The sequence below is a fragment of the Polypterus senegalus genome, chromosome 16 (assembly GCF_016835505.1).
Source record: "Polypterus senegalus isolate Bchr_013 chromosome 16, ASM1683550v1, whole genome shotgun sequence".
NCBI classification, from domain to species: Eukaryota; Metazoa; Chordata; class Cladistia; order Polypteriformes; family Polypteridae; genus Polypterus; species Polypterus senegalus.
This window is the reverse complement of record NC_053169.1, coordinates 84,627,534-84,650,554: the sequence shown is the minus strand read 5'-3', so window position 1 is coordinate 84,650,554 and position 23,021 is coordinate 84,627,534. Positions and strand designations below refer to the sequence as shown.

Here is a 23,021-nt window from a genome sequence, read left to right as displayed (position 1 = left end):
AAATGTCTGTTTTCAGTACAGTAGATCTCATGTACAAGTAATGGCACGGCAGTTTTTTCCCACATATTTTTCTTGTTGATAACACAAAGAACTAAATAGTTTCAGCATTTGGCACCATGGGTCCCCTTCACTATCTAAAGCCTCTCTAAACAGGGATCCAGGTCAAAACAATTTAAAATCATAAATCATATAAAACCTCTGAATCCTTTCCCCTATCACCCCGCACCTACACATCTGCATCAAACTATCTGCATTGTCTGTGAAGATTCTCAGTCATCCAGGTGAAATCATCTGGTAGTTGAGTCATGGCAACTGGACTTCTTTCTTGTTAGGTAGATACGTTTCACTGCTCGTCCAAGCAGCTTCATCAGTGTTCTGCCCCACATCTTGTTAGTTGAGACTGTTATTTGTTGAACCGTGCTCCCCCTTCATCTTGTCATTTATTAACACACCTGTCAGTCACGTCCCACACTCACAGTGGTACTAGAAAAGTCTATGAAACTCACGTAAAAGCACGTAGGTCCCATAATAAACATTTGAATACAATACACCCCATGTGCCACAGTGGCTCTAACTGTATTCGTAATGAGTGACTCATTTTTGCTGCTAATTAACTTCATTTAATTTATTTGTCATTTAAGACTCAGACCCTTTAAATCAGGGCTGAGCCACGTGTTTGGTCCTGGAGGGCCACAGTGGCTTCAGGGTTTTGTTCCAACCCAATTGCTTTTTGAGAAATCATTCATTGCTGATGAAGCACTTATTTTTATTTTCTGCTTCATTTTAGTGGTCTCGCGTGTTAAGATTTTGAACACTTAATTGCTTATTTTAGTCTTAAACAGCTGAATCCATTGTTTTAACTGCACCTTACTAGCAATAAGATGCAAATGACAAAGGAACCAGCAGTTCTCCACCTAGCTTGTCTCCATTTCCACCCGCGTGTATTCATCATTCACTATTTGGTTTAATTAAATACTCAGAAGGAAACTGAAGAGAAAGTGAAGAACTGAAAATTACTCGTCTGCTTTAGGCTTCAAATCACTTGGATGATCATGTATCATTAGAAAAGGAAAAAAGAAAAATCTATGATTTAAGAATGAACTTTTATGGTAGAGTTAAAACACTAAAAAGCCATGAAATTCAATAAGATCAGTTATTGGTGAGGATTGGCTTCTAAATAAGCAACTGGGTGGAGTGGAGTTGGCCACCTCTGGTTTATACTAGTTCAGTTTCATTCGGCCACCTGCCCTTGGCTTTTGTTTTTAACAGCACTGGGATGTTTAACAAAGAGGGTCTTTCAACTGTAGAGCCTTTACTGGCACTGCCATGATGCCCCCTAACAATCTGAACTGGTAGAGCAGATCATTTTTTCAGAATTTTAACACATTTTTTTAACCCGTTTTATTCCAACTGATGTGGCACAGATGCAGCAAGTGCATATGAATGTTTTGTCTTGGAAGGGCTCAATGATGACCATTTCCTCACCTTTGGACTTTCGGTTTGACTCTTACTCGATTAAATCACACTTGTAACACTCGATTAAATCACACTTGTAACGGCCCTGAGGAACTCCAGTTCACATTATTAAAATCAGCATTTTATTTATTCTAAATGGGGAAGTGAACCAACCCGCACTTCTCCCAAAAAGAAACACCACACACCAAGGAAAGTAATTCAAAATGTACGTTCACAAGAAAACGATTTTCAGACCCCAGACATATATGAAACTATTTACAAAATCCCTTCTGATGACTTCCAATGATGGTGACAATAAACAGTTGAACGCGCACAAACTCATAATGCACACAAACCTTGGATAAAATGGCTGTTGATACACAAAAAATGCAGAATGAGCAACCCCCAGTAAAAATGATCATTTTGTCCTACCGTACAGATGAATGCAAATGCAACTCTGTAATGGAAGGCATGCAGACTCCTAACAAACGAATCCCCACAAACAAACAGATGGTCAACGAAGAACATAAAAATCCAGGAAAGACCTCTAAACATTGTGGGTAATGATGAGGTTATAATCCAGGAAAGGTGAAGGGAAAATAAATCACTGCAGCTGTGAAAAACGATTGACAAACAATAAAAAAGACTTCTGACCAAATTGCCATTCTTTCTGAAACTTGAGCCACCAGGCTTCATCCCAACAGCAGGCCGAGACAGTCGGGATGCTGGGAAATGTAGTTCTCACGTGGTGCTACTAAACACTTACCAGCCTGTCGCAGAGATGTCTGTGATCTCCATTACAATGAACTAAGGTTGACTGTGTCTGTGGTTAAAATACTTCACCCTTTTCTAGACTAATGCAGGTTTGTTAGAAAGCGTTCAAAGCAAGCAGATAATCGGGTTCATACTTCAAATTTTTATTCAGTCGATGTAGAATAACGTTTTATAAACTAAGAATCTTAATGTGCCTAAAGCAGAAGCAAAGCAAATGAATGTGACAGTTGTGGTATATGGCCGGCAGTTCATCCTGGCCAATACTCCCAAGCCGCCAGATGGAGCCCTCCCTGCAACATGGAGGTGCCCCGAATCCCAGCAGGGCATCATGGACTTTGGAGTTTTAATTCACAGCCCTGCTGGATATCGTGGGGACCACCAGGGGACGCTGCAGGGAGGCTTAAGGACTTGTATTTTCCATATAGCCCGGAAGTACTTCCCAGTCACGGGGACGGAAGGAATGACGTACTTCTGGGCTGAAGAAAAGAAGGAATTTTCATCTGACCCGGAAGTGCTGGGAAATCATGGACTGAGGGATAGAAGCACTTCCGGGTCAGGAACTATAAAAGGACTGTGGAAGATCCCAGCAGACGGGCTGAGTTGGGAGGAAGGGTGACGAAGCGTCTGGGAGTGGAGGATTGAGAATTGTATTGATTATTATTGGAAGTATTGTGGAGGTGCTGTGTGCACTTTATTGTATTAATAAATGTATTATTGGGACTTTTATCTGGTGTCTGACATATGGTCTGAGGGCACAAGGGGACAATAGCGCCCCCTATCTGTCACACAGTTCATAACTGTACAGCCTGGATGGGTATCGGCTCTCTTTGCTAGAAGTCTAGGCACCCATTGTACCCAGTGTAACAAAGAGGCAAGAGGAGATAATAAATATTTGGGGCATCACAAAGGCTAACCCCATATATTCAAATAAAACACGAGGTACAGCACGTTGAAAAAGAAGAAAGAAATGTTGTGACGACACAAAACGCTAGCAAATTGGACTAAGATGGTGTTACTTGCAGGGAGAGGAGGGTCCAGGCTGGCAGAAACCGGAAGTGATGTCAGAGGTGTCAATCTTCCAGTCTGCAGAGAGATTAAGAGAAAAAAGCATTGGTTCAACAGCACCCTCTGGCTTTCTGGAGGAAGATTACAATTATTTGAGCCCGTAATCTGTCCCTTATGTGCACACACGTGACACCTGATATCATGTGGCTTTTTCAATCTTGAGTCGCGCTTCTGAGCTGATTGGTCTTCGATCCGAGGTGATATCTTGATGGAGATTGATGAAAGAAGAGCAAAAGAGACAACCAGCTGCTAGCTTGCTTTATGTTTATGTTGACCTTGTGCTTCTTTACCTTACCCCATGGACCAATGTGGCATCATGGTTTAGGTTCAGGGGCCAAATCCCCTTGCGTGTGTGTGCCTCATGCCTCTCCATCAATCCTGGCTAGGCACAACCTGTGTTCTCAAACCTTCTACGAATCAGTTTTCTATCAATGGTCTTTCAGCCTGGGTAAAATGTTTCTTTGTGTCTTGCATCCCCCAAACTGTGGATGATGTGTCTCTAAATGGAACATGGAAGGACCCACATTCCCGACTTGGTTGGAGAGTGCTGCCTTACCCAGGCAGGAGGCCACAATAGATGTCCAATAATTCCTGTCCCAGTCAAGGCAGTTGGGATTTAGTGAATGGAATGAGACAATTAATTCCATAACAGTGCTTCTCTGGTCATCTCTCAGTTTGGACACACACAGGGTTTCTTGGGACCTGTAGTCTCGAAAAGCAACCATTTTGGAGGTCCCTGGGTGCCTTCAGAGGATTCTGCGCAAAGAAGCTCCCCCTATTTCTGCCTTACCCGGAAGTGCTTCCCACAGGCTATGCCCTGACATCGGAAGTACTCCCAGGTCTTGTATAAAAGGAGTCACCTCACTTCTTTTCAGGGAGTCAGAATCGGGAGGTAGAGGACAAAACTCACCTGGAGCAGTGGAAGGAGAGGAAAGACAGAGAAGGAAAAATAATATTATTTGTATTTGTGCTTGTTCAACCTTCAGAAGAAGCCTGTGAGAGGTATTTGTGCATAATAAAATCTTTACTTGAACCCGGGACTTGTGTCGGTGTGTTTGGGGATTGGGGGCTCAGTGACGCCCCCTACAGGTCACTTCACATTACGCGACTTTTAGTCTTGGGGTATGTTAGACTTGCTGACCAGTTGCTGAACTTGTTGCTGGACCATGTCAGTTTAATACAACTGAAAATCACTGGCCATCAATCTGACTGAGTGCAGAATTTCCAGTACAGTCTGTGACAACCAATAGTGTGCTGTCTGACGGAGCCAGTGCTGCACAAATGGTTAACAGGCACTGCAAGTTGCAGCCTCTGCCATTATTTGTTTCTGATCAGTCGTGGTATATTAAACACAAGATATCTTGTCTTAGACTATTTCAATGTCCGTGACTACAAATACGAAATTATTTTTTGATTTGTGATTCTTTACTTGGGATCTAGCCATCTATGGACCCCCATCAGAAGGTGAAAATGACAAATTTCTATTACAATCGAATTTTCAAACTTTTATTATATATATATATATATATTTATATATATATATATATATATATATATATATATATATATATATATATATATATATATATATATTGTGACGGACAGCCGGGTCCCATGCCCGGCCGGGACGCATCTGCTGCATACGTCCCACCATGGACAGTGCAATACCTTCCCCGGGGCGCCTGGGGGCAGCCTCCCTGGCCGTGGGTCCTTCCTCAGTCTCCCTCATGGCTCCATGGGACATGGAGTCCACCACAGCCCGGTTGGGAGATGGGGTGGCGCTAGGGGTGCTGCGGAGAGCCAGCCGCCACATTGGACTACTTACCAGCCCCACCCGGAGGTGCAATTAAGACCAGCTGGTCAGGCACCTGGAGCACTTCGGGTGGGCTATAAACAGGCCAACCTCCCTTCATTCTTGGCCAGAATCGGGAGGAAGAGAATGAGGTTGCCTGAGAGGAGTGGTGGTGCCCGAAAGAGTTTTTGTGTGGGATTTATAGTGCTTTGGGACTGTGTATTGCCTGTGGATCACGGGTAAGGCGTGTGCCCACGGGTGAAGAAAAAATAAAAGCCTGTGTGTTTTGTACACGTGCCTCTGCGTAGTCTGTGCTGGGTCGGGTGCTATATAGCCTTTTACAATATATATATATATATATATATATATATATATATATATATATATATATATATATATATATATATATATATAGTGATATATGGCTGGCCGTTCATCCCGGCCAATACCCCCACACCACCAGGTGGAGCCCTCCCTGCAGCATGGAGGTGCCCTGAATGCCAGCAGGGCATCATGGACATTGGAGTGTTTATTCACAGCCCTGCTGGATACCATAGGGGCCACTAGAGGATGTTGCAGGGAAGAACGAGAATTTTCCTTGCACCCCGGAAGTATGTCCAAGTCACATGGACAAGAGGAATGACGTGCTTCCAGGTTGAAGAAGAAGGACTTTTTATGTGACCCGGAAGTGTTCCTAGTCACGTGGACAGAGGGAGCGAAACACTTCCGGGTCAAGGACTATAAAGGATTATGGGAAATCCTCAGACGACGAGCTGAGCTGGGTGGAAGTGTGGCAACGCGTCTGGGAGAGTGGAGGATTGATTATTGTTATTGTATTGGGTTTATTAATGAGTATTGTGGAGAGGAGGAGGGTGCTTTGTGCACTGTTCTTAATTAATAAAGTCAACTATTGGACTTTTATCTAGTGTCTGACGTATTGTCCGAGGGTTCAAGAGGACGATAGCGCCCTCTATCTGTCACAATATATATATTAAAATAAGTGCTTGAGTATAAATGTTTAAATTTTTGACACAGCTATTGTTGTTTGTTATCGACTTCAATTCAAATCATTACATTTCTTATGATTTAAGGGTGCTTACGCCAATTCAGACTTTTTGTAAAACTATTTTCTCTGTCCTTGTCTAATCTTTATTTCATTCTGGCTCAGGTTGTGGCTCTGACCTTCTCGATTTTCGCATGCAGGGAGCTGAGACCCTTGACGGTGATTATGTATTGAGCTGTGAGATGCAAATTTGCCGGAATGTTGAAGGCTTCTCGTTCCCAACACACTGCAGCAGAGGAGAACGCCGGCAACTGCAGAGTTTGGCTAAGCAAGGTTTGTCATTTCCAGTCCATTCTGCATTAGGATGTCCACTCTCGGTCCCTCCCTGTGTTAGTTGAGGTCTGTTGTATCTACTGTAAATAAAAACAAAATGTCACCATCATGAGCATTAATGTCATAGTGTACCTTGACATGCCTTGAAGGCACAGCTGGTTGATTTTATTGAAAACTGAGTGAAGGCGATGTCTCTATTATCTCACTCTTAATTTGGGCTATTGTGATTGGGCTAAAGTGAAACCGACTGTAAAAAACATGCTTGTTAAAAAATATAACAAATTAGCAAGGGTTATGAAACCCAGCACATCAAGTTCAAAATTCTACACAGACTTCAACTGCTTTCCGTAAGCGGTTTCTGATGGGCCTCACTGCTGATGCTCTCTGTCATTTATGTTCCCTTGGTTTACCTGGCACTTTTCTCCTCTTGTTCTAGCACTGTCGCTCTGTCTTTTCTTTTTGGACAAACATATGTCACCTACTGTCTTCCTTTCTTTCCTGCAGTATCCCTCAAATCTTTCTTCTTTTAAACCATTCTAGGCTTTCGCTCAAACTCTCTGAATGTAAGTTATTCTGTCTGGGTACCCCTGGCAGCCAAACTAATTATTGCCCCCCGCTGGAAGACACCTGAATGCGTCACTGTTGACAACTGGCAGTCCTCCTTCTACAGCTTAATATGTCTGGCAGGTATCTGCAGTGCGGATTAATGGTGCGCCCAGTAATGTAATTGAATCCTGATGTGCTGCGGCTCAATTGTGTAAATCTTCGCTTGTAACTCCTATAACATTTGAATGGAGGAAACAATTTATTCACAAAACATACTTCATATGTGCAAGATAATTTACAGGAATGTCTCAACCTGTTCGCCATCATGCACATAAACTGTCCACAAAAATTGGATACAAGCATATACATAGCAGTACCTTTAGTGATAAGATAATTTTGACTCACCATGTATATATATATATATATATATATATATATTGTCAGGGATGAAGACCCGGCCGAGACGCCCTGAAGGAAATATCACCTTCTATCTATCTATCTATCTATCTATCTATCTATCTATCTATCTATCTATCTATCTATCTATCTATGTGTCATATAGCACCTTCTATCTATCTATCTATCTATCTATCTATGTGTCATATAGCACCTTCTATCTATCTATCTATCTATCTATCTATCTATCTATCTATCTATCTATCTATCTATCTATCTGTGTCATATAGCATCTATCTATCTATCTATCTATCTATCTATCTATCTATCTATCTATCTATCTATCTATCTATCTATCTATCTATCTATCTATCTATCTATCTATCTATCTATCTATCTATCTATCTATCTATCTATCTATCTATGTGTCATATAGCACCTTCAATCTATCTATCTATGAGTGCCAGGTGAGATCTTCCATGAATGGTCTGCAGAAAAGGGAGAAAAAGAGTCAGTGCACTCTGCCACATACTGGTCTGGTTCAGAATTGCCCTTACCCAAACCCTTTAGCTGCCTCCCATGCGCATGTGTGCGACAATATATATAGTGACGTGTGAGTCCCTGTCTTGCACTCCAAACCACAAGGCTGAGGCTCAGTACTTTAGCAAAACAAGTTTTATTCATCTTGAAACTGGAACAGTACGGTTATTTATTGTAGCGTGATCTGCCACTCTCCAATACACAGACACAGCAGTCAGGCAGGGTCGTGGCCAGGTTATTGGCCAAGTAATCCTTTCCCTGCATTTAAAATGTTCCTTGCATCAGACAGGCACTTATAGCACAGATGCGATTGGCTTGGATTTGCTTTTGCTGGGAGCCTGTGGTTACTCTGGAAACCGAAAGGCTGTGTTCCACAGACGCGGCGACCACGTTTCAGGACGCTCTTCGGCGTGTCGACCCGTTGGGAGGAGTTCCAAAAGAGTTTAGAAACCTTATATACAGTATATATACTATACTAGCAAAATACCCGCGCCTCACAGTGGAGAAGTAGTGTGTTAAAGAAGTAATGAAAAAGAAAAGGAAACATTTTAATAATAGCGTAACATGATTGTGAATGTAATTGTTTTGTCACTGTTATGAGTGTTGCTGGCATATATATATATATATATATATATATATATATATATATATATATATATATATATATATATATATATATATATATATATATATATCCACATATATACACACACATATACATACACATATATATCTATTTGCGGAAAGAGTTTAGAAACCTTATATACAGTATATATACTATACTAGCAAAATACCACTGTTCCTCCTGCGCCTCACAGTGGAAGTAGTGTGTTAAAGAAGTAATGAAAAGAAAAGGAAAGCGTTTTAATAATAACGTAACATGATTGTGAATGTAATTGTTTTGTCACTGTTATGAGTGTTGCTGGCATATATATATATATATATATATATATATATATATATATATATATATATATATATATATATATATATATATATATATATATATATCCACATATATACACACACATATACATACACATATATATCTATTTATCTATATAATCTATATATCTATATCTATATATCTATATATGTATATCTCTATATATATATATATATATATATATAGCTGCGAGCAGCTGTTCCTGGGGGTGCCAGAATCCATCGAGGAAGAAAAATTAAAAACATTATTTGTACAAATCTTAATTTATCTATCCATTCCTAAATAATTAAATGGGCAGGCTATTTCGTATCAGTGCAATACTCTGCTTGTTAAAATGGATGACTTATGTGCACTTAGTGCTGCGTGGGTATTATGAACTATTGTATCTGTTCAAGTTCTATTTAAATTTTAAATATAAGTAATTTTTATTTGGTCGACAGAAATATGTTTAGTAGGAATGTAAGTTAAATTTAGTCATCATTGCATAGATTTTTCTTCACCATAGAAATTTAAAGAGTAAATCCAACTTCCATTCCTACCAAAGATATTTGTGGCGACTAAATAGAATCTACTTATATCCAAATTCGAGCTATTGAGCTGTTGCCTGCCTGCCTGAATAAGTCACCCTCGCTTCGCTCTTACTTTTTTACCGTTCATGTAGTCATGGCTAGTCGCGGAAAAATTATAACATGGAAGGAGGATTACACTGAGTATGGCTTTACCAAAATAATTATTGATGGCAAATAAAGTATCCATTATTCATAAAGCTTCAATTGGTGATCTGTTTTTCTGCATTAACCTCATATTTTTTCATACTTCTTCTCAAACCAAGGGGGTGCAAGGGTAAAATGAATCGGGAAGCGCTGATATATATATATTGAATATATTGAAATAGTTTTATTGTCAAATAATGCAAACAGTACGTGGCACGTTCTTCGCCCTAATTCTGGACTCATCAGGCAGTACACACTCACTGCACCCCCTCTCAGGAATCGAACCTCGGACGTCAGCGCCAGGGTGTGTGGTTTGTTTATTTGACAGTATGTAGATCAGGGTGTGTGGTTTGTGTGTGTATATGTATATATATATATATATATATATATATATATATATATATATATATATATATATATATATATATATATATATATATATATATATATATATTACTTTTGAGAATGCAACGTATAGTTTTCTCCAGGAGGAAAGCAATGTTGCCTCAAATCAATGGCAACCTTTTGTAGGGTGTGTCCCTCAGACTTATTAATTGTCATCGCGAAGCAGAGCCTTACTGGAAATTTGAGGCATTTCAATTGAAGTGGGAGATCAGAGGGTATAACGGTGATGCCAAGAATACATTCAGAGTGTGGCACTCTGCTGTTTTTTTGTGTAGCTGCCTTCACACAGCTTCTCCGCTGCTTTATAAACGAACGCCATATAAGGCCATCGTTTCTCCTTGCTTCGCGGTTCTGTACTGTTTTATTGTTCGTTTATTACGATTCTTATAGTTATTGTGTAGCTATTCGAGACTTACTTTACTGTTCAGGTACCCATTTCTTTTATTTAATCCGCGGCTTGTACATTATTTTTTGCTCGTTTATTACGATTATATAAATATTTATTGATTCCCTTCTTTAGCTGACTGCCTGCTCATATAAGACGCTCCGCTGTTTTTTTGTGTAGTTGCCTTCACACAGCCTCTCCGATCTTTTATAAACAAATGACATATAAAGCCATCACCTTGTCAATTGTGTAATGCGTTTTTTGAACAGGTTTGATGCATGGAAGTGATCACTCATACTGCGTTCAGTAAGTTCACGTGAGCTGCTCTCTTGTGTGATGTTGCGATGTCTACAGCTTAATTTAATGGTAGCTAAGACCCGGCACTTAAAAGTTTCTGGCTGCACTCCGGTTGTAATATGACGAAGCTGCGCGAGCTCACTCTTGAGAATGCAAGTATAGTTGTCCAGGAGAAAAGCAATCTTGCTTGAAATCAATGGCATCGTTTTGTAGGGTCTGTCCCTGAGACTTATTAATTATCATCGCGCAGCAGAGCCTTACTGGAAATTGGAGGCATCTGAATTGAAATGGGAGATCAGAGGGTATAAAGGGGACGCGAGGAATACATTGAGTGTGGAGAAACTCTATAGAGACAGCGTGTGTATTAACTTGTGGAGTTTTCTGTGAGTATTTGGTGGCAGTGTGACGAAGTTGCTTCTGCAAAACCACATTAGCCGTGGAGCTCAGCTCAGAGCGAAATGAGGTGAATGGGAGGGGAGATGATGACGTGACTCCCACACCCCCCTTAACTGTCAATCCCCCCACAAACACAGTCTCTCAGAATTTGCATAAGCACAGACCTTTACCTGCAATTTTAACTTAGTTACAAAGTGATCAAAACTCTCGTTTATACCCTGCGTCCTCTCATTAAACTTGTATCCTGCATTAGTCATTGGCATGACAAACGCCAGCGGCAGCCTGTCTATGAACGTAATTTAAACTTTAGGTTTACACCATGCTTTGTTTCCGAAGTAGCTGCACTCATGAATATGCTTGTATGTGTCACTCTCTCGCTTCTTATTGTTTCGTTGCCTTCTCAATTATATAATGCATGTTTTCTTCAGCGCTTTTTGGAGTTCTTCCTTGTTTTCTACGTAATGCATTGACAGTCAGTTCACGTGATTACGTGGGAGGCGTGATGATGTCACACGAAACTCCGCCCCCACGACTTTCAAGCTCAACTCCATTACAGTAAATGGAGAAAAATACCTTCCAGTTATGACCATTACGCGTAGAATTTCGAAATGAAACCTGCCCAACTTTTTTAAGTAAGCTGTAAAAAATGAGCCTGCCAAATTTCAGCCTTCTACCTACACGGGAAGTTGGAGAATTAGTGATGAAATAGTGAGTGAGTGCTTTGCCTTTTATTAGTATAGATCCCTTGGCTCAAGATGGAAGGGAGATGGTGGGTTGAGTTACTTTGTATTATTTGTCTGTTGATAGATATATCCTATCAATTTGTCTTTACTTAATAAAAAGCTAATCACAAAAAAGAGCTGATAATAAAAGAGATGACATTTTTGGCATATGGCTGACATATGCAGAGCAGTGCTATAGTCCTTCCGTGAGATATTTGTGACGCCGATGCTTTCCTAGTCGCATCAGCAAACAGAAGTCCTCCGCAATGACCAATACTTCTGTGCTGTCTTTGATTTGCATGTAGGGTCATCTCCATCTGAGGTCCAGATTTTCATAAAGGATATCTCTGTACTTTGCTCCGTTAAGCTTTCTCTCGACCTTATCTAGTCTCCTAGTCCTTGCTGCTGAAAATCAGCCCCCTGTTTATGATGTTGCTGCTACCACCATACTTCACTATTGGAATGGCATTGCACAGGTGATAAGCAGGGTGTGGTGTCCCCCATATATGACTCTGAAAATCGAGGCCAAACATTTCAGCCATGGCTTCATCAGACCAAAGAGTCTTTTAGGTGCCTTTTTGCAAACTCCAAGCCAGTTTTCATGCACTTTTTACTGAGGAGAGGCTTCCTTCAGGCCACTCTCTTGTAAGCCCAGATCACCACAGTGTTGAATTGAGGGTTGCAGTTCATCCATGTCCGTGGTCACCTCTCTTACCATGCCCCTTCTCCTACAATTTCTCAGTTTGATTGGGCATCCAACTTTAGGAAGAACCATTGTTGTTCCAAACTAATTCCATTTGGATTCCATTGGAATCCTTCAGTGATGCAGAAATTTATTTGTAGCCTTCCCACATCTGTGTCGTGTGACAATTCCTTTGACCTCCTGGCTTGGTTTTTGTTCAACAATGGAATCTTCTGCAGACAGCTGTGTGTCTTTGCTGATCACCACAGGTCAGCTGTAGAAACATCTCAATGATGATCAATTGAGCCTGATTATAAAGTGTCATAGCAAAGGGTCTGAATACTTGTAACCAATTAGATATTTCAAATTTTTTATTTTCAATAAATTAGTGAAAATTTATGACATTTTGTTTTTGCTTTGTCATTCTGGGGTATTGAGTGTTGATTGATAAGGGAAAAATGAATCAGCACAAGGATATAATGTAGAAAAATGTGAAAAAGGAGAAGGGGTCTGAATACATTCTGAGGGCATCACATTCTGTGAGTCGTGGACAGACCACAAAGGAGCCAGGAAAATCTTTGGAGCACCAGCCAGACTACCCTGCTTAACTGTAGGCAGTGGGACAAAGAAACAAACAAAAAACAAAGGAAGTTCAGTGGTCTTAGCACAAGAATCAGCCAACACATTAATCTTAAGCCAAGAAATCCAGGAGGGTTCTGTTAGCAGGAGCTCTGACTCCATTGCCGGTTGGTCTTCCAGAGAACAACCCATTTTTATTGTGTCCTGACTGGAAGGGGCAGAGTCTGATTGCGGCTGAAGGTGGGGCTAGGCCTCTTCCTTGAGCTTTATCTCTGAACTGCGGATGAAAAAAGGAAGACAATGTTGTTGACAGCGCCCCCTCTCATCCTGGGGTGGTACTGTTTATCTCGACAGAGCCAGGAAGGTGATTGCCAGGTGCACATATGTGACAATGTACAGGGTTGTCCAGATCTAATTATGCAGATGTAGATCGTCTGGATGACTTTGATTTATGCGGGGATGATTCCAGTTCAGTGCGAAGACGATTCTTCATGTCGTCAGTTTGCACACTTCTCGATGGTCTGTCATTTTTTGGGTGATTTTCTATGTAATAAACTTAATAAGTTGTAGTGTAATGAAAATTGCATAATTAGATCTGGACCACAAGATCTGTATACATATGGGTGTCTGTATAAAATATTTCTAAATCCAGTATATTTACAGTATGTCATAAGTCCTGGATTTCAAAGTTTTATATGATATGGCAGGCAGTGTGGTGTAGGTTATGGCTATTAGGTTATGGCTATGGACTTCAAACCCTGAGGTTGTGGGTTCAGATGCCTCTACTGAAACTGTGTGACCCCAAAAGAAATGGAACCAGTTGTATCATAAATGTTGTACGTCACCTTGGATAACGGCATCAGCCAAACAAGTAAGTGTAAATGACCCTCATTGTCACTTAATAGTATTGTATTTGCAGGCTTGTTGGTGGGGCAGGAGGCAACTTACTTGGAGTATCTGCCTTTATGGATATAAACATTGAACTTTATTTATTTATTTTTTTAGCCTTTACCAAAATGGACACAGCCTTTCCAGGTAAATACTGGCCACTACATGAATTGGCACAGGAGGCAACAGATCCAGGTGTGAATGATTGTATAGCCAGTGGCCCCTCTGTGATGATGATGAGGACTGGAGTGGCCAGAGACTGGCCTGATGCTCGTGGTGTCTGGTAGGTCTGACGTCAGAACTCCATTATCAAATTAGTTGTGGCATTGTCGGTTTATGGTGAGGATACCTCTGCACTGCAGTGCATACACGGCTCTCGCAAGACTCGCAGATGTCGCCTTGGGCTTTTAGATTGTTTGAAGAAATACAAAGCAATGCTAGAGTAGGGGAGAATAGGAAAACTTTGTCCTATGTTTTAATTCAACTTGATATTTTTTCATATAAAATATTATCTTATACAGTAACATGCAAAAGTTACTGTGAGTACTGTATATACTCACCGATAAGTTCTCCTGCGGATTAGTTTTACCGTATAATTTCTGGTACTTTATAATGTCGGTCATATAAGTCGAATGTGGAAAACTCACACTATTGGTACAAGGGATTACGATATGCTAACACCCACCTGAGAGAGTCACCATGGAGCATACTGCCTTTTTTTTTTCTATGTGGGAGCGGCAATGCGCTGTATCAGCGCCTGCTCCTAACCTCTTTCTCTCTATTGTGCCCACGTAACCACACGGTAATACCCAAACTATTCCGATGCAACGTTTGCACTGATTTGTGATTTTTGTATCTCACACCCTCATACACCTTTATCTTAAAAGCATCCCTTATTTACGATGGAGCGTTCTATAAGAAGAAAACATGAAGCTGGTTTTAAATCAAAAGTCGTTGAAGTGGCAAAATAAATTGGCTAAGAAATTGGTAACTATGCTGCAGCAACAAAATTCGATGTGTCTGAGAAACTGGTGTGAGATTGGAGGAGGCAAGAAGATTAAAATAAAGTTCAAATTAAAACATTACCTGGCTTAAAATATCAAAGAAATGTGTCGTCTTTGCCTTGATGCCTTTTGGTGATCAGTTTACCTTCTGGCATTTTAAGCAAGGGTGTCCAAACTTTTGCATGCCACTGTAGCTAGAGAAGTGAGTGCTCGGCCCACAGCTCAGCCACCTGTTCTTTATTTCTCTCACAAGAAGCCGGTCCATAGCCATCATTTGCCAGGTGCAGATTTCTCCCTCCTCTTACAATTTGGTAAATTAGTTTGAGACCTGCTGGTCTTGTCTGGGCTATTCTCAGGAGGTAGGAATTCACGTTTTTTGCTGTTTTGCTGCTTTGCTCCAGTCTGGTAATGTTTACTTTATCATTGTTTAGGATAAGTCAGAATGAAACAGTCTACATATGGGTTAACATGGAAGAACATCTTCAGATAACGTCTAAACAGGAAGATGGGAGCATAAAAGAAGCCTTCGGACTTGCAATCAACGTTGTGAGAAAGGTACAGTTTTAAAGCTGTTTACATCCAAAGGGAAAAGAAACAATTTGTTTGAAATAAATGAGAGCAAGTGCACACTGAATATGGCTGTGAGTCAGCTGCTGAGTTTTAGTAGCGTGCCCACTGCTTGGCAGATGGTGATGGCTTTTCTACTCCATGTTGATCTGCTGCATTAAGAGTTGGCCACTGTCAATCACACTTGTAGTCTGCAGTTTCATTCAGGCACCAGATCAGTATGAATTAAAATCTAAGGTAGAATAACTTACAAATGAAAGAAGCACAAACTAATGCCCCCTTACTTGCCAGTCTCAGTGTCCTGGGTTCCAATCCCATGCCCAGTCCTCGTGTATGTGGAGATTGCATGTTCTCCTCATGTCTATGTGCATTTTCCTGTCACTTCCATAGTATCCTGCATGTTAGGTTGATTGAGTCGGCCCTGTGATGGAATGTCACTTAGTTGAGCGCCGGCTCCTGTTTATATCTTAAGCTGCTGAAGGAAGTTGTGGGCTCTACCACCCTGAATATTATGTTTTTTTTGAGTGCATATACTGCACTTTATTCAGGTAAGCCTGCTCAATGTTGTTAGATAGCAGGCCTTCCATTGCTGTATCATCTGCAAACTCGACAATAAAGTGCAGAGTCAGCCATGCTGGTGCCAGGAGATTCTGCTCCTGAATGTCAGGAAGACAAAGGAGCTGATTGGGGATTTGGGGAGAAAACCGCAGAGGCACTAGAGCTCCCTCAGTATTAATAACACTCGGACGGAAAGGGTGGGCAGTTTCAGAGACCTCCGTGTCCACATAACTGAGGACCTGACCTGCTCTAAGCACATCAAAACCTTGGTGAAGAAGGCACAACAAAGTCTTACACCTTAGAGACTTTAGACATTTTAGAGTCAAGTACTAAAGAACTTCTGTAAATCCACCATCAATAGTATCCTGACAGGAAGGGTATGAAAAAGAAGAGATTTAACTTGGTTAATTATCTATCACTTGGCAATTGATTAAATAATTTGGCTGGGCTCTTACTTCATTTACTTTACAGTACCGGCCTTTACACTTGTATCAAGGTAACTGAGGTCCACTCATTTGAAGAAGCAGAATAATACAATTTATTCATAAACACAAGGATTATAGAAATATGATAACTGCATATATACTGCAAGTGGTGTCATCCGAGGGAGAACACTGGTCATAGAGGAAGTGTTGGGGCACCAGCCGGGTTACCCCTTGTAATATTTACACCATCCATTAAACACACAGGCCTTGTGCACCACTCAAGTCTAGCAGAATGGGCAATGCCCACTTTGTCCTACAAAGTGTTAGGGAACTGCATGCTGCAGCATCTTGAGAATCCATAGACAGCGGGTACGGTCAGGGGAATGCATTAGTGGGTGTGTGATGTCACACCTCCAGGACATCAATAACAAATGATGTCAGGCCAGGGCAAAGAAAATCATTAGTGATGCCAGCCATCCCAAAAATGGCATCTTCCTCATGTGGTGGTCAGGTAAACACTATGGCTGCCTGAAGATCAGTCCAGAGAGACTGAGTAGCTTCTGTCCGCAGTCCATCCACATCCTAAATGAGGGCAGTGCCTAGAGCTACATGGTGTCTTATTGTCACTTGACATATGTATGCATGCTTATATTCATTTTATATATACATATATACATCTACTATATATTGTGGAGGATGGCTGGCTGTTTATCCCGGCCAATACCCCCAAGCCGCCAGGTGGAGCCCTCCTTGCAGCATGGAGGTCCCCAGAAGACCAGCAGGACATCATGGACAATGTGGTTTTTATGCACAGCCCTGCTGGATGCCATGGGGGCCACAAGAGGGAGCTGCAGGGAGGACCGAGGACTTCTTCGTGCCCTATGACCCGGAAGTTCGTCATAGGAAGAGCGACGGGCTTCCGGGTTGAAGAGAAGAGCTTTTACCTGACCTGGAAGTGATTGAGAATCACATGGACTGGGGATTGGGAACACTTCCGGGTCAGGAGATATAAAAGGACTGTGGGAGCTCCCAGACGGGGAGCTGAGCTGGGTGGAAGGGTGGCAACGCGTCTGGGAGCTGGAGGATTGGTTTATTGTGTATTTGTGTTTGTTATATGAGTATTGTGGAGGAGGGGGCACTTTGTACACTGTGGCGATTAAATAAAGTCGATCTGAGGACTTTTACCTGGCGTCTGGAGTCGTGGACAGGGGTTCAAGGGAGCGAGAGCGGCCCCTATCTACCACAATATATATAAAATCCTAAGCCTAAAAGTGCAACGATTTTGTGTAACAATTATATGTGACGTTTTAATGTCACGCTTTTAATCAGGCTTATTTTAAAACCTACATACAGTATATATGTTTGGTACCATTCTTTTCAGAATTTATCGAGCTTTAATGTGATGTTGTTAGATTTTCAAATTCTTATTATATTTTTAAATTATAAACTAAACAATATCAAGAACTCACGTCCTGCGAGACAAGACTTTGTGCCAAGAGATTTAACCACAACCCAGGGCCGGAAATAAAAGACAAAGAGTAGGACAGCTGCTGTACAGGCTTTTAAATGTTTGAAGTGCCACGCAAGATGCAGATCACGTGGCATGGCAGCAGCAGCAAGCCAGCAGCTGATCGAGCAAAGAGGAGGTAAAAAAATGGTATTTGTTTCCCTTTGTATCACCGTTTAAGAGTGTGTTTCGGAGGAGCGACCGCGTCTTCTTAGGGTGCGTTCAGCCCCCCTCTTCACAACATGAGCAGCAAAGATGTTAAGTGGCTGGCATAAATATAAAAAGGCCCTCTTTAAAGCTCGCTCAGAATACTATTCTACATTAATAGATAGCAATAATAAAAATCCTAGGGTACTTTTTAGAGCAGTGGCTAAATTAACAAATGGGAATTCAGATCAACAGTGCAAAATACCAACAGATATTAGCAGTACAGACTTTATGAACTTCTTCAATGAGAAAATTAAAAATATAAGATCCCAGATCTCAGCATCACAGTACAAACCAAATACTAGCTTAGCAGACCCTGCTCACATTGCATTCAGCACTTTAATAATTTTAATCCTGTAACTGAGCAGGAAGTCTTAACTTTAATTTCGAAAATGAAGCCCACTACTTGTTCCCTAGATCCAGTGCCAACAAAACTAGTAAAAGTGCAATGGATGTTCTTGTAGCACCAATTCTAAACATTATCAATAGTTCATTATTGCATGGCACAGTACCTGATGCACTAAAAGTGTCAGTCATTAAACCTTTACTTAAAAGTCAGACCTAGACCCACACATACTAAATAACTATAGGCCTATTTCAAATTTACCATTTCTCTCTAAAATACTAGAGAAAGTAGTCGCCAGTCAGCTTCAGTCACACCTTAGCATTACAATTTATTTGAGAAATTCCAGTCTGGCTTTCGCACTGGTCATAGTACAGAAACGGCACTAACACGGGTTGTAAATGACATTCTGATATCCTCTGATGAAGGAAATTCCACTGTAATTATGTTGTTGGACTTAAGTGCAGCATTTGACACCATTGACCATTCTATTTTACTGCACAGGCTAGAAAGCGATGTTGGGCTTACAGGCCCGTGCTACTTGGTTCAGTTCTTATTTATCAAATCGATTCCAGTATGTACAGAAATGTGCTGACAGTACTCCATCATTATACACAGAAGTTGAATATGGTGTCCAGGGCTCAGTACTGGACCTTTACTGTTTTCACTTTACATGCTTCCACTGGGATCTCTCATTAGGAAACATAATGTTAATTTTCACTTTCGTATGCAGATGACACCCAGTTATACCTTTCATTTAAATCAAATGAAGTTTCTCCGATGTTGTCTTTAATTAGTTGTGTTAGTGAATTAAAGGAATGGATGAATGAGAACTACTTGTCTTTAAATACAGATAAAACAGAGATGTTAATTGTTGGAGGGAATGGCTGATCACAGCAATATTTTGTCGTCATTTAACTCAGTTGGAATCCCAATTAATTTTACTGAATCAGCCCGCAATCTAGGAGTTATCTTTGACTCTAGCATGTCATTTAAAGCGCATATTACAAAGTCGTCCAAAACATGTTTTTTCCATCTTAAAAATATTAGGAAATTAAGGCTTTCTAAATAAACAGGATTGTGAGAAATTAATTCATGCATTTATCTCTAGTAGGATTGACTACTGCAATGCGGTGTTCACTGGCTGTTCAAACTGTTCTCTATACAGCCTCCAGTTAATCCAAAATGCGCTGCAAGAATTATTACAAGAACAAGAAAATATGAACACATAACCCCAGTTCTTAAATCTTTACACTGGCTCCCAGTTAAGTTTAGGGCAGATTTCAAAATCCTCCTTTTAACATATAAAGCATTAAATGGCCAAGGTCCGGCTTACTTGTCTGAACTTATCATGACTTACAAACCTGGAGCACATTAAGATCTCAAGATGCCGGTCTGCTTAGGATTCCAAGGATTAATAAAATAACAGTGGGAGGTCGAGCTTTTAGTTACAGGGCCCCTAAACTGTGGAATGGTCTTCCTGCTTCCATAAGAGATGCCCCTCGGTCTCAGCCTTTAAATCCCGGCTGAAGACTCACTACTTCAGTTTAGCATATCCTGACTAGAGCTGCTGATTAACTGTACATACTGCATCTCTGTTGTTAGTCATTAGCACTATAACATAAGTAACATGATAATTATATTTGAATACTAACCCTCACCTATTCTGTTTCTTTCTCGGTACCCAAATGTGGCCATTGGTGCCACGGCCCACCTGCCAAGTTGTATGTGGCGCAACAAAGGGGGGCTGATGAGCGAAGCGAGCAGGGGGTAACCCCCTAGTATATATATAATTTACAATATTAATATAATGCACACTCCTGGCATTGTATGTACTGTAGATATTTGTTTACTGTCTTTAATATTCTTCCTTTTAAAGTACAGTCTTGGAACTTCGCAGCTAAGAATTTCGCTACATAATTGTACTGTGTACAACATAATTACAGTTAGGTCCATAAATATTTGGACAGAGACAACTCTTTTCTAATTTTGGTTTTGTACATTACCAAAATGAATTTTAAATGAAACAACTCTGATACAGTTGAAGTGCAGACTTTCAGCTTTAATTCAGTGGGTTGAACAAAATGATTGCATAAAAATGTGAGACAACTAAAGCATTTTATTAACACAATCCCTTCATTTCAGGGGCTCCAAAGTAATTGGACAATTGACTCAAAGGCTGTTTCATAGGCAGGTGTGTTCAAGTCCGTCGTTACGTCATTATCAATTAATCAGATAAAAGGCGAAAACAGAAAAAACCATCTGAGAAATTGTTACAATATTATGAGTGGCAAAATCTCCAGTTTGGTACATCCTGATAAAGAAAGCAAGCACTGGTGAACTCAGCAACACAAAAAGACCTGGACGTCCACGGAAGACAACAGTGGTGGATGATCGCAGAATCATTTCCATGGTGAGGAGAAACCCCTTCACAACAGCCAACCAAGTGAACAGTACTCTCCAGGGGGCAGGCGTATCGATATCCAAGTCTACCATAAAGAGAAGACTGCATGAAAGTAAATACAGAGGGTGCACTGCAAGGTGCAAGCCACTCATAAGCCTCAAGAATAGAAAGGCTAGATTGGACTTTGCTAAAGAACATCTAAAAAAGCCAGCACAGTTCTGGAAAAACATTCTTTGGACAGAAGAAACCAAGATCAACCTCTACCAGAATGATGGCAAGAAAAAAGTATGGAGAAGGCGTGGAACAGCTCATCATCCAAAGCACACCACATCATCTGTAAAACACAGTGGAGTCAGGCAGTGTGATGGCTTGGGCGGGCATGGCTGCCATTGGCACTGGGACACTAGTGTTTATTGATGATGTGACACAGGACAGAAGCAGCCGAATGAATTCTGAGGTGTTCAGAGACATCCTGTCTGCTCAAATCCAGCTAAATGACGTCAAATTGATTGGGCGGCGTTTCATGATACAGATGGACAATGACCCAAAACATACAGCCAAAGCAACCCAGGAGTTTATTAAAGCAAAGAAGTGGAAAATTCTTGAATGGCCAAGTCAGTCACCTGATCTTAACCCAACTGAGCGTGCATTTCACTTGTTGAAGACTAAACTTGGGACAGAAAGGCCCACAAACAAACAGCAACTGAAAGTCGCTGCAGTAAAGGCCTGGCAGAGCATTAAAAAGGAGGAAACCCAGCATCTGGTGATGTCCAGGAGTTCAAGAGTTCAGGCTGTCATTGCCAGCAAAGGGTTTTTAACCAAGTATTAGAAATGAACATTTTACTTCCAGTTATTTAATTTGTCCAATTACTTTTGAGCCCCTGAAATGAAGGGATTGTGTTCAAAAAATACTTTAGTTGCTTCACATTTTTATGCAATCTTCTTGTTCAACCCACTGAATTAAAGATGAAAGTCTGCACCTCAACTGCATCTGAGTTGTTTCATTTAAAATTCATTGTGGTAATGTACAGAACCAAAATGAGAAAAAAATTGTCTCTGTCCAAATATTTATGGACCTAACTGTATGTGACAAATAACATTTGATTTGGTTGTTTCTTGTACCCTAAAGTGATTTTGTGCTCATCTCTCCTCTAGTTGTTGTTTTGGAGGTTTTCCACACAAACTGTACATACCATTCTTCAATCTTTATATATATATATATATATATATATATATATATATATATATATATATATATATATATATATATATTATATATATATATATATATAATTATATATATATATATATATATAATTATATATATATATATAATTATATATATATATATATATAATTATATGAGGAGAGAGAGAGAGAATCACATTTCCCATCTGCTTTATTTTCATTGGTTTGCATGTGCTGACAGCGTGTTGCCGCACCCACCTCACAACGAGTCACTTGGTTTGGGACCCGAGTGCAGTGGTGAGTTGTTTGGAAATACTCTGCCAATAGTGGCATTGTGGCCAAGCATCTCCTGGTGGTCCAGTTTGTTGCAGCCATTAGGCTGACCTCTATACTCTCCAGTATAGTGTGAGCAGTCAGCATGGTTGGACCTGCTGGGAATGTGTAGCTCAAGCTGCTTTGGCTCTCCAGATCATGGCGACACACAAAAAGCCTCTCCACTGTGACAAACTATCCAAAAAATGTGAAATCTGAAAATGATGTCCGACCCCAAGTTTACCCACAGAGCACTTCCAGATACTTCACATAAAATCCATCTACTATGGATATTCATCTTAAGTATCACATCTGACTGTTCCACTATTGTTTATTGCAGCTTGGAGAGATGTATAAAGAACTGAAACATCCTTTCATCTGGAAAGACCACCTTGGCTACGTGCTCAGCTCGCCAGCAGTGGTTGGAACAGGACTAAAGGCCACTGTTCAAGTCAAGCTGAATCACATCTCCAAGCACCCTAAATTTGAGGATATACTCAGCCGACTGTGCTTAGGTGAGATCTTGGTTTGCTTTTAATTCCTCAGGCTTAAACCAGATTAAACTGCTGCAAATTAGCAGAGCACCAGC

The 23,021-nt window shown here is 40.6% G+C and overlaps 1 protein-coding gene across 1 annotated transcript in view; it reads left to right on the top strand.

Annotated features, from left to right (window-relative positions):
• The window catches only part of zgc:172076, a 52,542-nt gene that overhangs the window by 27,565 nt on the left and 1,956 nt on the right, over window positions 1–23,021 (top strand). Inside the window, exons 5-8 of the mRNA XM_039738518.1 lie at window positions 6,290–6,422; window positions 14,035–14,200; window positions 15,353–15,476; window positions 22,773–22,947. Of these exons, the coding sequence (XP_039594452.1) occupies window positions 6,290–6,422; window positions 14,035–14,200; window positions 15,353–15,476; window positions 22,773–22,947 (598 nt within the window). The remainder of the gene's footprint in view (window positions 1–6,289; window positions 6,423–14,034; window positions 14,201–15,352; window positions 15,477–22,772; window positions 22,948–23,021) is intronic.